This window comes from Octodon degus, unplaced genomic scaffold (genome assembly GCF_000260255.1).
Source record: "Octodon degus isolate 3935 unplaced genomic scaffold, OctDeg1.0 scaffold00304, whole genome shotgun sequence".
NCBI lineage: Eukaryota > Metazoa > Chordata > Mammalia > Rodentia > Octodontidae > Octodon > Octodon degus.
In genome coordinates this window covers 796,882-807,350 of record NW_004524880.1, presented here as the reverse complement: position 1 = coordinate 807,350, position 10,469 = coordinate 796,882, and the positions used below count along the sequence as shown (strand labels likewise).

Genomic DNA, 10,469 nt, shown 5'->3' with positions numbered 1-10,469 from the left:
GTCTCCATGTGCAGTTCAGGCTGACCTTGATCTCCCTTTGTGATAGGTGTTTTCAGGTGAACCCTGCAGCAGAGAAACAGGCAGAAGGAAAAAGGGAAAGGGGCTTTATTTTCTTTGAGGACATGGAGAGAATGTAAGGAAGATAAGAAATTCTCTGGACTAGACAAGGGGAGGCGAGGCTTCTGTGGCCTTTTCCAGGGGAGGGGTGGGGAGGGCTTGTTTAGATACACCTGAGGGGCTGACTGGGGGCTTCCCTGAGGCTGCGGGAAGGGGGGAAGGAAATTATGTCCCGGCTGAGTTGGAGAAGAAGGGGGAGGTGGTCTTTGCAAAGGTGGGCTTTGTTTTAAGGGCATTGGCCATATTAGATGACCCCACAATGATTTTAGCAATTCATACTAGGCCAGAACCTATCACTTTGTAGCCCAGCTGGCCTCCAGCTGGGAGCAATCTTCCAGCCTCAGCCTGCCAAGTGCTGGGATTACAGGAGTGTACCAACACCCTCAGCACAACTCTGTTCTTGTTTCATAGAAGCAGCCAAGCAAGGCTGCATTTCGTTAAAATTTGATTTATAAAATAGTGTGCAAATCTCCCAGATTAGGAATTTATGTACAAAAACAAGTAGCCAACACCATACACTATGGAGGCATAGGCCTGTCATCCAAGCTACTCAGGAAACTGAGGCAGGACCGACTGCAAGTTGAAGGCCTGCTTGGGCAACTTATTGAGACCCTGTATCCAAATGAAAATAAAGGGCTAGGGGTGTAGCTCCATGGTAGCAAGCTAGCCTGTGAGAGCCATGCGGTAGCATCTTCAGTACTGGATAAAAATAGATACACAGGGCTGGAGAGATAGGTCAGTAGTATAGGGCCTGGCAAGCACAAACAGGGTCCTGAGTTTGATCCCCAGTACCGGGAGAAAAAGAAAACATATAAATGAGGTTCTAGGCCTGGATCGTCTAACAAAACAACAAAAAACCCAATTCCCAATCTTACAGTTTTCTGACAAAAAAAGGACCTCTGCCCAGGGCGACCCCAGGGTGGGCAGAGTCGCACTGCCTCGGGTGTCCCTGTAGCTGCACCCGGTGACCTCTGCCCTTGATTCCCGCCCCCCCCCCCCAAGCGTCTCCTTCTGCACTTTCCTGGCCCATGAGTACCCAGACCTGGTGCACAAGGTAATCATGATCAACGGCGGCGGCCCCACGGCGCTGGAACCCAGCATCTGTTCCATCTTCAACATGCCTGCGTGTGTCCTGCACTGCTTGTCGCCCTGCCTGGCCTGGAGCTTCCTCAAGTGAGTGCTGCCGCCATCCGCCTGCAACCTGCTCTCCCAAGGCGGGGTGGCGGGAGGCTACAGGGAGCCAGAAGGGAGCCTTGGACCCAGCTGGAGTGTCTCCCCACCCAGGGCTGGCTTTGCACGCCAAGGAGCCAAGGAGAAGCAGCTGTTGAAGGAAGGCAACGCGTTCAACGTGTCGTCCTTCGTGCTGCGGGCCATGATGAGTGGCCAGTACTGGCCCGAGGGTGATGAGGTGTACCACGCCGAGCTGACCGTGCCCGTGCTGCTTGTCCACGGCATGCACGACAAGTTTGTTCCAGTGGAAGAGGACCAGAGAATGGCAGAGGTAGGAGAGGAGCCCTAGCCGCTACACGCACCAACAAAGTGCTGGTTCTGGGGCGGGACTTTCCATTGGGGCGTAGCCCAGCTTCCGTGGGTGTGGCTTCGTGGGCGTGGTCTGAAAGCCTACACCTATTCTGAGTAGAGGTTTTTGTTTTGGCATGGCTTGTGTATGGGTATGGTCTGTAGAGTTGTTGTTTTTTGAGGTACTGGGGGTCGAACTTGGGACCTTGGGCTTGCCAGGCAGGCGATTATGCCACTGAGCTATATCTCCATTAAGAATTTTTTTTTTCGGGTTCTGAACTCAGGCCCTCATGCTTGCCAGGCAAGCACTTATTCTACTGAGCTATCTCCCGGCCCCTCCTCTAGGGTTTTTTTAATTTGTCTTTTTGAAACAGGATCTCACTATTCAGTTCAGGCTGGCCTTGAACTTTGTAACTCGGGCTGGCCTCAAACTCAAGTGATCCTCCTGCCTCTGCCTCTCAAGTGCTGGCATCAGAGGCACTCGCCACCTCTCCCATCTTCTAGATATGATTTTATTATTTTTTTAAAATGTATTTAGTACAGGGGCCGGGGGGATATCTCAGTGGAATAAGCGCTTCCCTGGCAAGCGCAAGGGCCTGAGTTCAATCCCCGGTTCCGCAAAAAAAAAAAAAAAAAAAAAAAAGTGTATTTAGTACAGGGTCTCACTACACAGATCGGACTCATAGTGAGCCTCCTGTTTTCAGCCTCCCCAGCATGGGGATTACAGGGTGCGCGCTACTGCGCCTGGTCTAGGGGTGGAGGTGTGGAGCCACTTGGCATTGTCCACACGGCACAGAACGTCATCCAGAAGGTCCTCGCCTCCACTGCCAGTGGGCCAAGTCTGAGAGTCTTGCAGAGGCTTGAGAGTCCCAGTTTATTACCAGGAAATCACTTGGCAATGTCTGGAAAGTTTAGTGGTGTTGGTTTGTGTACTGAGGATTGAATCCAGAGCCCTCCCACTAAAGAACATCCCGGTCCTTTTTGCTTTATTTTTCGGCCTGGGCACTTGCTAAGTCACTGACTTGTGTGTGGTGGCTGGCACTTTCGTTCCTCCAAGAGTGCCTCCCGGCCTGGCTTATTTGGGAAGGTTTCTCGACGCCACATTGACTCTGAGTGGGTCGCTCACACCCCACAAGACAGCTGGGCCTGCAGGCGGCCCCCTGCGGGCACTTTCTGGGTGCCCCCACACCCTGAGCCTGCGTGTCCCTGCAGATCCTGCTGCTGGCCTTCCTCAAGCTCATCGACGAGGGCAGCCACATGGTGATGCTGGAGTGCCCGGAGACGGTGAACACACTGCTTCACGAGTTTCTGCTCTGGGAGCCCGAGCCCTGCCCCAGGGCCCTGCCGGAGCCCCAGGAGCCCCAGCTGGAGTCGGCGGAGAAGAAGTAGCGGTGCCGGGCACCGAGCGCTTTACAAGACCGCAGCCAACGAGGTCTGCGGGCGGCCGCCTGGGCGGGGCGGCCGCGGCGGTGGGCGGGGCCCGGCGGGAAACGCCACGGGGCGTGAACCGCGCTTGCGCAGAGTAGCCCGGTCCGCTTCCTGTCTGCGTGCCCGGCGCGGCGCCGGCCCGCAGAGGACGACGTTGTAGAGTCCCGCCGCCACGCCGCGCAGGGCAGCCTACCGCTCTGTCTTCCGTGTCACCTGTGCTTGTCCAGGGGCCTTCTTCCTTCTTGAAGGGTGTCCCATCCCCTTGCCCAAGACCCGCACCCGTGCCCCACTCCTAGGCGCTGGGAGCTCCTATTGCCCAGGGGGAGGGACTGGGGCGGGGCTGACCCCCAAACTGCACCTCCTCTGTAACTCAATAAACATAAGCGACAGTAGGAATCTCCAGCCTGTGCGGGGTGACCCACGGACCCCGGCGTCTACACACCCTCCCAGCCTCAGTCTCCAGGCGGGGCTGAAGCAAGTGTCCCCCCCCTCAGGGCTGACCTTGGGCTATGGGGGGCAGGCTGGCTTCCTGAGGCCGTGCACTCTCTCATCTCAGTCTCCCCTGGATGCCACACAGGCTGTCGCTGCCTGAACTCCATCCCCTGCAGGGAGCAGGTTAGAGTTGAGCTGAGGCTCTACAGCTTTTGTGTGGGATCAGAGCGGCAATAACCGAGCGCCCGCTGTATACCTAGCCGCCTCTGCTAGCCCCATGCTCCACCCTCACCCAGTCACTGGGCCTCCGAATGGTATTCTACAACCTGTCCCGTTCAGGGCGTTTGCGCCAGCGACTGTAACACTGCCCTTAGTCCTCTGTGACTGCCCCTCGGGTGGAGGGGCACAGACCTCTGGTGAGCACCCCTGAAATGCACAGGGATGGTCCCCAGGAAAGTCATAATGCCCAAGGTGGTCATGGTGGCATGTGCCCGTTTATCCTACCACTGGGATGCAGTCTGGTCGATTTACTATTATTACTATTTATTTATTTGGTGCAGGGTCTACAGGGTCGCACCATGTAGATCCAATTTGTAGTGATTCTCCTGCCTTCCCAAGCACTGGGATTACAGGCACGTGCCACCACTCGCGCCCAGTCTCAATCACCATCTCTGCACAACTCGAGGGTGGGGTCGGCACGGCATGCTGAGGATTGAACCCCAAACCCCTGGCCACTGCTCTCTGCCTAAGCACATGCTTTAGTCTGCTGAGCTATCTGGCTGGCCCTTAGTCTGGTCAATTTAGTGAGACCCTGTCTCAAAGTAACACTGCAAGAGACTGGGGGAGGTCAGGCATAGTGGCCCAGGCCTATAATCTCAGCAATTGGGAGGCTGAGGCATGAGGATTGCTGCAAGTTTCAGGCAGCCTGGGCTACACAATGAGACTCTATTTAAAAAAAAAAAAAAAAAGCTGGCAAAAACAGGAGGATCACTAGGAGTCCAAGCTGCGTAGTGAGACCCTGTACCAAATACATTAAAAAAAAAAAAAAAAAAAAAAAGCTGGGCTGTCACTCTGGTAGAGCCCTTGCTTAGCCTGAGGCCTGGATCCAATTCTCAGCACCTCAAGAGGAAGAACAAGAGTAATGCTTAGGGTTGATACTCAGTGCTAGAGCCCTGGCCTGCTCCTTCCTTCCTGTCTTTTTTTGTGCTGAAGATCTGAGCCTGTGCTTCAGCACTGAGCCACATCCCCAGCCCTTTTTGTATCCTTTTATTTTGAGACAAGCTCTCATGAAATCACTAGGTTGCTCGGTCCTCCTGCCTCAGCCTCCCAGGGCCGGGATAGCAGGCCTGCTCCCTCACTGCACCGCTGTTCAGAGCCCAGACCCTTCCCTGCAGCTGTCCGGGAGGGGGTCACCCCGCTCTGTCCATGGCTCATACTGAGGCCCAGGCAGACGCAAAACCACCCCAGGGCCACTGAGCTCGGAGGCCATGAACCTGAGTCTGAGGAGAGCAGACGCCCCACGTGGAGCTGAGGAAACCCCCGCTGGCCCATCTGTGGGTACCCCGTGTCCGAGACATAAAAGTAGACTCAGAGCCGGGTGTGGTGGTGTACACCTGTAGTCCCAGTACTTGGAGGCTGGGGCAGGAGAAGCAAGGGCAGCCAGAGCTATGTAGCTCAGTCTTGGGGGGGGGGAAGCAGACTAGGGCCATATTATAGGTAAGATCTAGAGTATCCCCCAAAAGCCTGTGCGTGGCAGGGGATGGGATCATGGGGCGCTGTGCTCATCCAGGTGTTCAACCAGGGATGTGGGTGGAGCCTGCCTGGCAGAAGTCACCACTGTGACCTGTGAGATGCATGCTTGTCCCCAGTTCTACCCATCACTGACACTGGACCACCATGCAGAAAGCAGCTGTCCTTCGCCAAGGCCTTCCACTATGGTGCTCGACCTGGGAGCCGGATTACCATGGACTGCGCGCATGAGCCAAAATAGACCTCTTTTCCTTTCAGTCCTGAGTGTCAGGAATTTTGTCCCAGCCATGGGAAAGTGACTAAGGCAATCCACAGAAGTCAGGCACGGGGCAGGGGAGATGGCTCAGTAGAGTAAGTGCTTGCCTAGCAAGCTCAAGGGCCTGAGTTCAATCCCTGGTTCCGCCAAAAACACCTTTTGAGTTGCCCCTTGGCTTCCTCCTATGATGGGAAGCTCACTTTCTTTCCAGCAGTTATGATCACAGAGCTTATCTCAGACAGAAAAGGCCTATCCCGAGGCTTCTGACTGACACACATGCACACACACACATACGCACGCACGCACACGGCCCACCATATAGTCACAGGGGTTTGCTCCCAGCACAGGGACAGAAGACAGCGTGACATCTGTTCATGCGGGAAGCCTGCGCCAGCACTCAGCCTCGTGCCTGGATGTCCTCAGGCCGAAGCTCCCGCTCACCCTCGGCCAAGAAGATGAGCAGCGCACGGTATAGCAGGTGCACCCCCAAGCGCCGCCGCCGGGCTGCAGGCCAGCTCGCCACACTGCCATAGTAGTGCCCTTGTTTCTGGTTGGTTAGCGTCTGGATTCCTGGCAAGATGGGAAGCAGGGTCATGGGGCCAGCCTTGGGTAACTTTGCCTAGCAAGAAGAGGATGGCAAAGACCTCCGGACTCTCCCTCAAGTGGGGATAAACAGTTGAAGCCATACATGCATGTGTAGGTATAGAGCAGGCGCTCGCTCCAGTGAGGGACTGGACAGCCCTGAAAGGGAATGACTGAGGCACCTACCCAGGGCATCCACGAGGCAAGCCTCCCGTGTATAAGCCTCCACGGCCACCACATGCTGGAAGCAGTGCAGGGAGACCACGCCACGGCCACTATCCCAGATGTCCAGGATGTGGCGCACCTTGGGGCAGGCCTGGGGAGCAGGACGGGCAGAGGTCACTCCTGAGCCCCTCTTCTCTCGCTACACCTGCCTACCCCAGTCCTGTCAGCACACCTGTCTTCTTGGCCGCCCACGGTAACCAACTGCCTCCCAGAGGTGGACATCCGGCCGGGAACGTGTCCCTTTGCCCACATAGAAGATGGCGCGGACGAAGGTCTGAAGACACTGGGCTGGGGTCAGTGAGGAGGCTCGGGCTGGCAGGTCCTGAGTCTCCCTGGAGAGAGAGGGTGACTCGGAAAGTGACTGTGGCCCCAGAGACCATCCCCAATGCCACAGTATCCACCCCTGCCTGCAGCCTAGAGAACCAGAGGGGCAGCTGCTCCCCAAGGTCCCCAGCTCCTTTCTAAAAAAAGTCAATGACCAGAGAGAACTGCCCCTTTCCTAAGGCCACAGGGTGAATGCCCCCGCCCCCGCCTTCCACCTGGGGTACCTGGGGTCCAGCAGCAGATACGTGAAGCTGGACTTTGTTACACCCTCCCGCCACCTCTTTGAGGGATTTGGCTGCTGGAACTGCTGGGCCAGCGCATCCTCATCTGCCTGAGATTCAGGGATGCAGCCTGTCCGCAGGGCCTCAGCCAATTCCGGGCTGTACTCTGAAAAGTCTGGGTCTGGGAGGGGAAACTGAGTCAGGGAGCTGGAGGAAGGGTACTCAGGGAGCTGGTGAGAGTGGGCTGACAGCTGGGCTTCTGGACGTCCTGCCCAAGTTGACTCACCCAGCCCAGCCCAGGCCTCTTCCAGCCGTGGGAGGCCACACAGTGGCTGGCAGCTGAAAGAAGAGGCAGTACAGTAGTGGAGAGCCGGGAACCTGCACAGCAGCTGTAGGCTGGGAGTGGTGGGGCCTGCAGTGGGCCGGACTGGAGTGGAGGTGACTGGCTGGATCTTGCAGGTGGGCATAAGTTTGCTTTCCTCCGCGGTGCTGGCCTCATCCTCTGTCAGCCAAAGGGTGGCTGTGTCACCACCACAGGGCAGCTGCTCATTGGCCAGGGGACAGAGGCTGGGCTCCTGCGAGGGGCTGTGGGCTGCATCTGGGTCCACGAGGGGTGGGAAGAAAGTGGCCCGAGGTGGAGACAGAGCCATGGCCCCTAGCCGGGCGCAGAGCTTGGCCTCTGGGCCCGAGAGCCCCAGGCAGCCTGTGGGTTTCAGGGCTGCCCCCAGGGGTCGGAGTTGGGCCTGAGACAATGACCCTGCCCCAACAGCGTCTCTTTCTGGGGCTGGGTCCTCTGCCACGGTGACAAAGGAAGCTTCATCTGAGCTGCAGTCCCCACCTCCGAGGACAGAACCAGAGTCCCCGTCTTCAACCGCAGCCTCCGTGGAACTGACGGTCTCCGAGCTGGGGCCCAGACCCATGTCCCCACACTCGGACTGGACTTGCCAGAGCGTGGGCTGCAGGATCACCTCGGGGCACGCGAGGACGTCTCCTGAAGAGGTCAGAGGGGAAGGGGACACAGACTTGGAACCCAGTCAGACCCTGAGACAGGCGAGACAGGGAGCGAGGCGGCAGCCAGGGACTTCGGCGGCGCCGAGGTCATCCCAGCAGGGCTTAGGGGGGCAGGCCTGTAATCCCAGCATGGGGAGGCTGAGGCAGAAGTGTCCTAAATTCAAGACTTAGCTAATTAGTGAATCAATATACATCATCAAAAGGGACTGGGGTGCTGCCGAGAAAGTGCTGGGTTACATCCCTACTATAAAAAGGAAAGCAAGAAAGCGGACGGAAGGAAAGAAAGCAGACTGAGTGGAGTCTCCGAGCCACAGGCCCCTCACCGTGGGTCCCCGTCGCAGTCACTGCTGATGTTGGGCAGCCCGGCGAGCGCAGGCCCCGCAGGATGCGCGCGCACTCCCTGTGCCCCTGCAGCTCTGCGAAGTCCAGCGGCCGGAGCCCGTCCTGCGGATGCGGTCAGCAGGGGACGTCGGCCCTGGGCTCGCGGCGGTCTCCGCCCTGCCCCGCCCTCGGGGGTCCCCACCTGGTCTCGTAGCGCAGGATCCGCCCCGTGGCGCAGCAGCAGTTCCAGGCCGCGGCTACAGCCCCAGGCGGCGGCCACGTGCAGCGGCGTCAGTGCCTCGGACGAGCTGAGAGGAGGCTGGGGTCACCGCGGGCAGGGCCTCCGTTCCATCAGTGCCCAGGACCTGCCTCCAGCCCGGACCGCAGCCCCTGCGCCCCGCCGCCCCCGTCCGGGCCTCTGGCGGCCCCTCTCACCGGGCATTGGGGTCCCCGCCGCGCCGCAGCAGCGCCCCGAGGCAGCACAGCCCCAGCCGGCCCCGCGCCCGGGCCGCCAGGTGCAAGGGGGCAGCGCCATCCTCCAGCACCAGGTTCGGGTCCGCCCCGCAAGTGAGCAGCGCCTCCACGGCCCTGCAGGGAAACAGGGGTCAGGGAACACAGGATAGAGTTAGGGTGACCAGGGCTGGGGTCTGGAGAACCCGGGACAGGGATGGGGGACCCGGAACAAGGATGGGAGTACTGAGACAGGGGTAACAATAGATCTGCCCTGGGCCAGCCCCAGCCCACCCACCTCGGCTCCTCCTGGACTAGGGCCGCCCGCAGCCGCCAGGCCAGGCGGACCGCGGTATCCGTGTCCCCGGCCGCGATGCCCATTTCCCCAGCCAGTGCGCCCGTATCTCCGTCTTGTCGCCGCCCGGGGCGCCTGGCTGCCTCTTTCCAACTTGCCGCGCTGGCCGAGTGCGCACGCGCCGCCCCGCCCCCTGGCCCAAGTCGCAGCCCGGCGACAGTGCGCAGGGTCCCCGAAGGCACCAGCCCACACCGCAGCGGCGTCCACATCGCGTTTGAGACCTTGTGCCCACGGGAGCCCGGACACCCCCGGCGGCGCGCAGGCAGGGTCTGGGCCGCCCGATAAGGGGCCGGGCTCGGGGAGGCAGAGGGTGTGCCATTATCTGGTCCCCAAACTAGGGCTAGAACCGCTCCCTCGAGAGAGGGAGGAGCCAGAGCCGGAGACCTAGAGGACTCGTCAGCCGGGTTCGCGCGCCGCAGTGCCCCCCCCCCCCCTTTAGCGCATTCAGACCCTTACGTTGCCCAGGATGGGCTCGAACTTTTGGACCCTCGCACCTCAGCCTCCTGGAGGGCTGAGATAACAGACATGGCACTGCGCCCAACTCCAACCCCTACTTTTGGAAGTTTGCGTCCCGTCTCCAGTGCAGCAGCGCCGAGGCTGTTGCTCTGCCGGACTCGGGTTTTAAATTGTCATCTGCAAACCTGGAGTGTCAATCTGACCATGGGGAAACATATTTAGGCACGGGAGGGGACACGCAGTAGGAGCTCTGCCGGCGCCACGAGAGGAATGCGGATCCTCAGTAATAAAACTGTGTTTTGGGCCTGCCGGAGAGCTCAGAGGGTTAAAGTGCCTGCTTAGGCAGACGCAGCGCCCGGGGTTCAATCCCCGGCGTGCTGGCCCTGATCCCGGGACACGCTGAGATGGTGACTGAGACTGGCGTGGTGGCGCGCGCCTGTAATCCCCACGCTTGGGAGGCTGAAAATCGGAGGATCACTAAACGAGTTCGATCTGTGTAGTGAGACCCTATACTAAATACATTTTTCGGGCAGAACCGGGGATTGAACTCAGGCCCTCAAGCTTGCCAGGGAAGCGCTTATTCTACTGAATCATCTCCCAGGCCCCCTAAATACATTTAAAAAATTGTTTTGCATGAACTGAGCTCATTTCTCTGGCGAACTCGTCGCCTCCACACGGGTCAGGAAAGACCCCTTGCAGTGAGGTAAGCCAGGTTCCCAGGGTGTTGTCAGATGTCAATCTCCCGGGAAGGAGGAAAGGTCCCAGGCCTGACCAATCAGAGCAGCCCAAGAATCGTGATTGGCTCAATGTTGAGCCACGTGGCCAGAAGGGCCAATCACATGTAGGAGCTGAGGCTGCAGCAGGGTGGGCCACACCCCTTTCTGAGGGAGGGCACACCTGGACACCGCTCGGCTTGCCACTGTGGTCGGCCAGCAGAAGCCACTCACCCTCCTCTGCCTGGGATACGTTTCTTTTTTTGTTTTGTTTGTTTTTGTGGAACAGGGGATTGAACTCAGGCTCTTGC

At 58.8% G+C, this 10,469-nt stretch overlaps 2 protein-coding genes across 2 annotated transcripts in view; one reads left to right on the top strand and one right to left on the bottom strand.

Annotated features, from left to right (window-relative positions):
• The window catches only part of Abhd8 (abhydrolase domain containing 8), an 8,263-nt gene extending 4,811 nt beyond the window's left edge, over positions 1 to 3,452 (top strand). Inside the window, exons 3-5 of the mRNA XM_004647407.3 lie at positions 1,120 to 1,290; positions 1,402 to 1,618; positions 2,848 to 3,452. Of these exons, the coding sequence (XP_004647464.1) occupies positions 1,120 to 1,290; positions 1,402 to 1,618; positions 2,848 to 3,024 (565 nt within the window). The 3' untranslated portion in view covers positions 3,025 to 3,452. The remainder of the gene's footprint in view (positions 1 to 1,119; positions 1,291 to 1,401; positions 1,619 to 2,847) is intronic.
• A 2,445-nt stretch (positions 3,453 to 5,897) lies between these two features.
• On the bottom strand, positions 5,898 to 9,198 carry Ankle1 (ankyrin repeat and LEM domain containing 1). The gene is made up of 9 exons (XM_004647406.1): positions 8,933 to 9,198; positions 8,620 to 8,772; positions 8,387 to 8,492; positions 8,187 to 8,307; positions 7,139 to 7,843; positions 6,856 to 7,033; positions 6,480 to 6,639; positions 6,269 to 6,398; positions 5,898 to 6,070 (listed from the first exon to the last, which is right to left on the bottom strand). Exons 1-9 carry the CDS (start codon positions 9,196 to 9,198, stop codon positions 5,898 to 5,900), a joined length of 1,992 nt encoding a protein of 663 aa, XP_004647463.1.
• Positions 9,199 to 10,469: the final 1,271 nt, after the last annotated feature.

Bases quoted from the DNA above. Each gene is read 5' to 3' on its own strand.
- Ankle1 (XM_004647406.1), bottom strand. From the start codon at position 9,198: ATGTGGACGCCGCTGCGGTGTGGGCTGGTGCCTTCGGGGACCCTGCGC. The intron at 8,493-8,619 runs GTGAGAGGGGCC...GCCTCCTCTCAG, and splicing joins GGCGGGGACCCCAATGCCCG to CTCGTCCGAGGCACTGACGC. The intron at 7,844-8,186 runs GTGAGGGGCCTG...TGACCTCTTCAG, and splicing joins GACTGCGACGGGGACCCACG to GAGACGTCCTCGCGTGCCCC.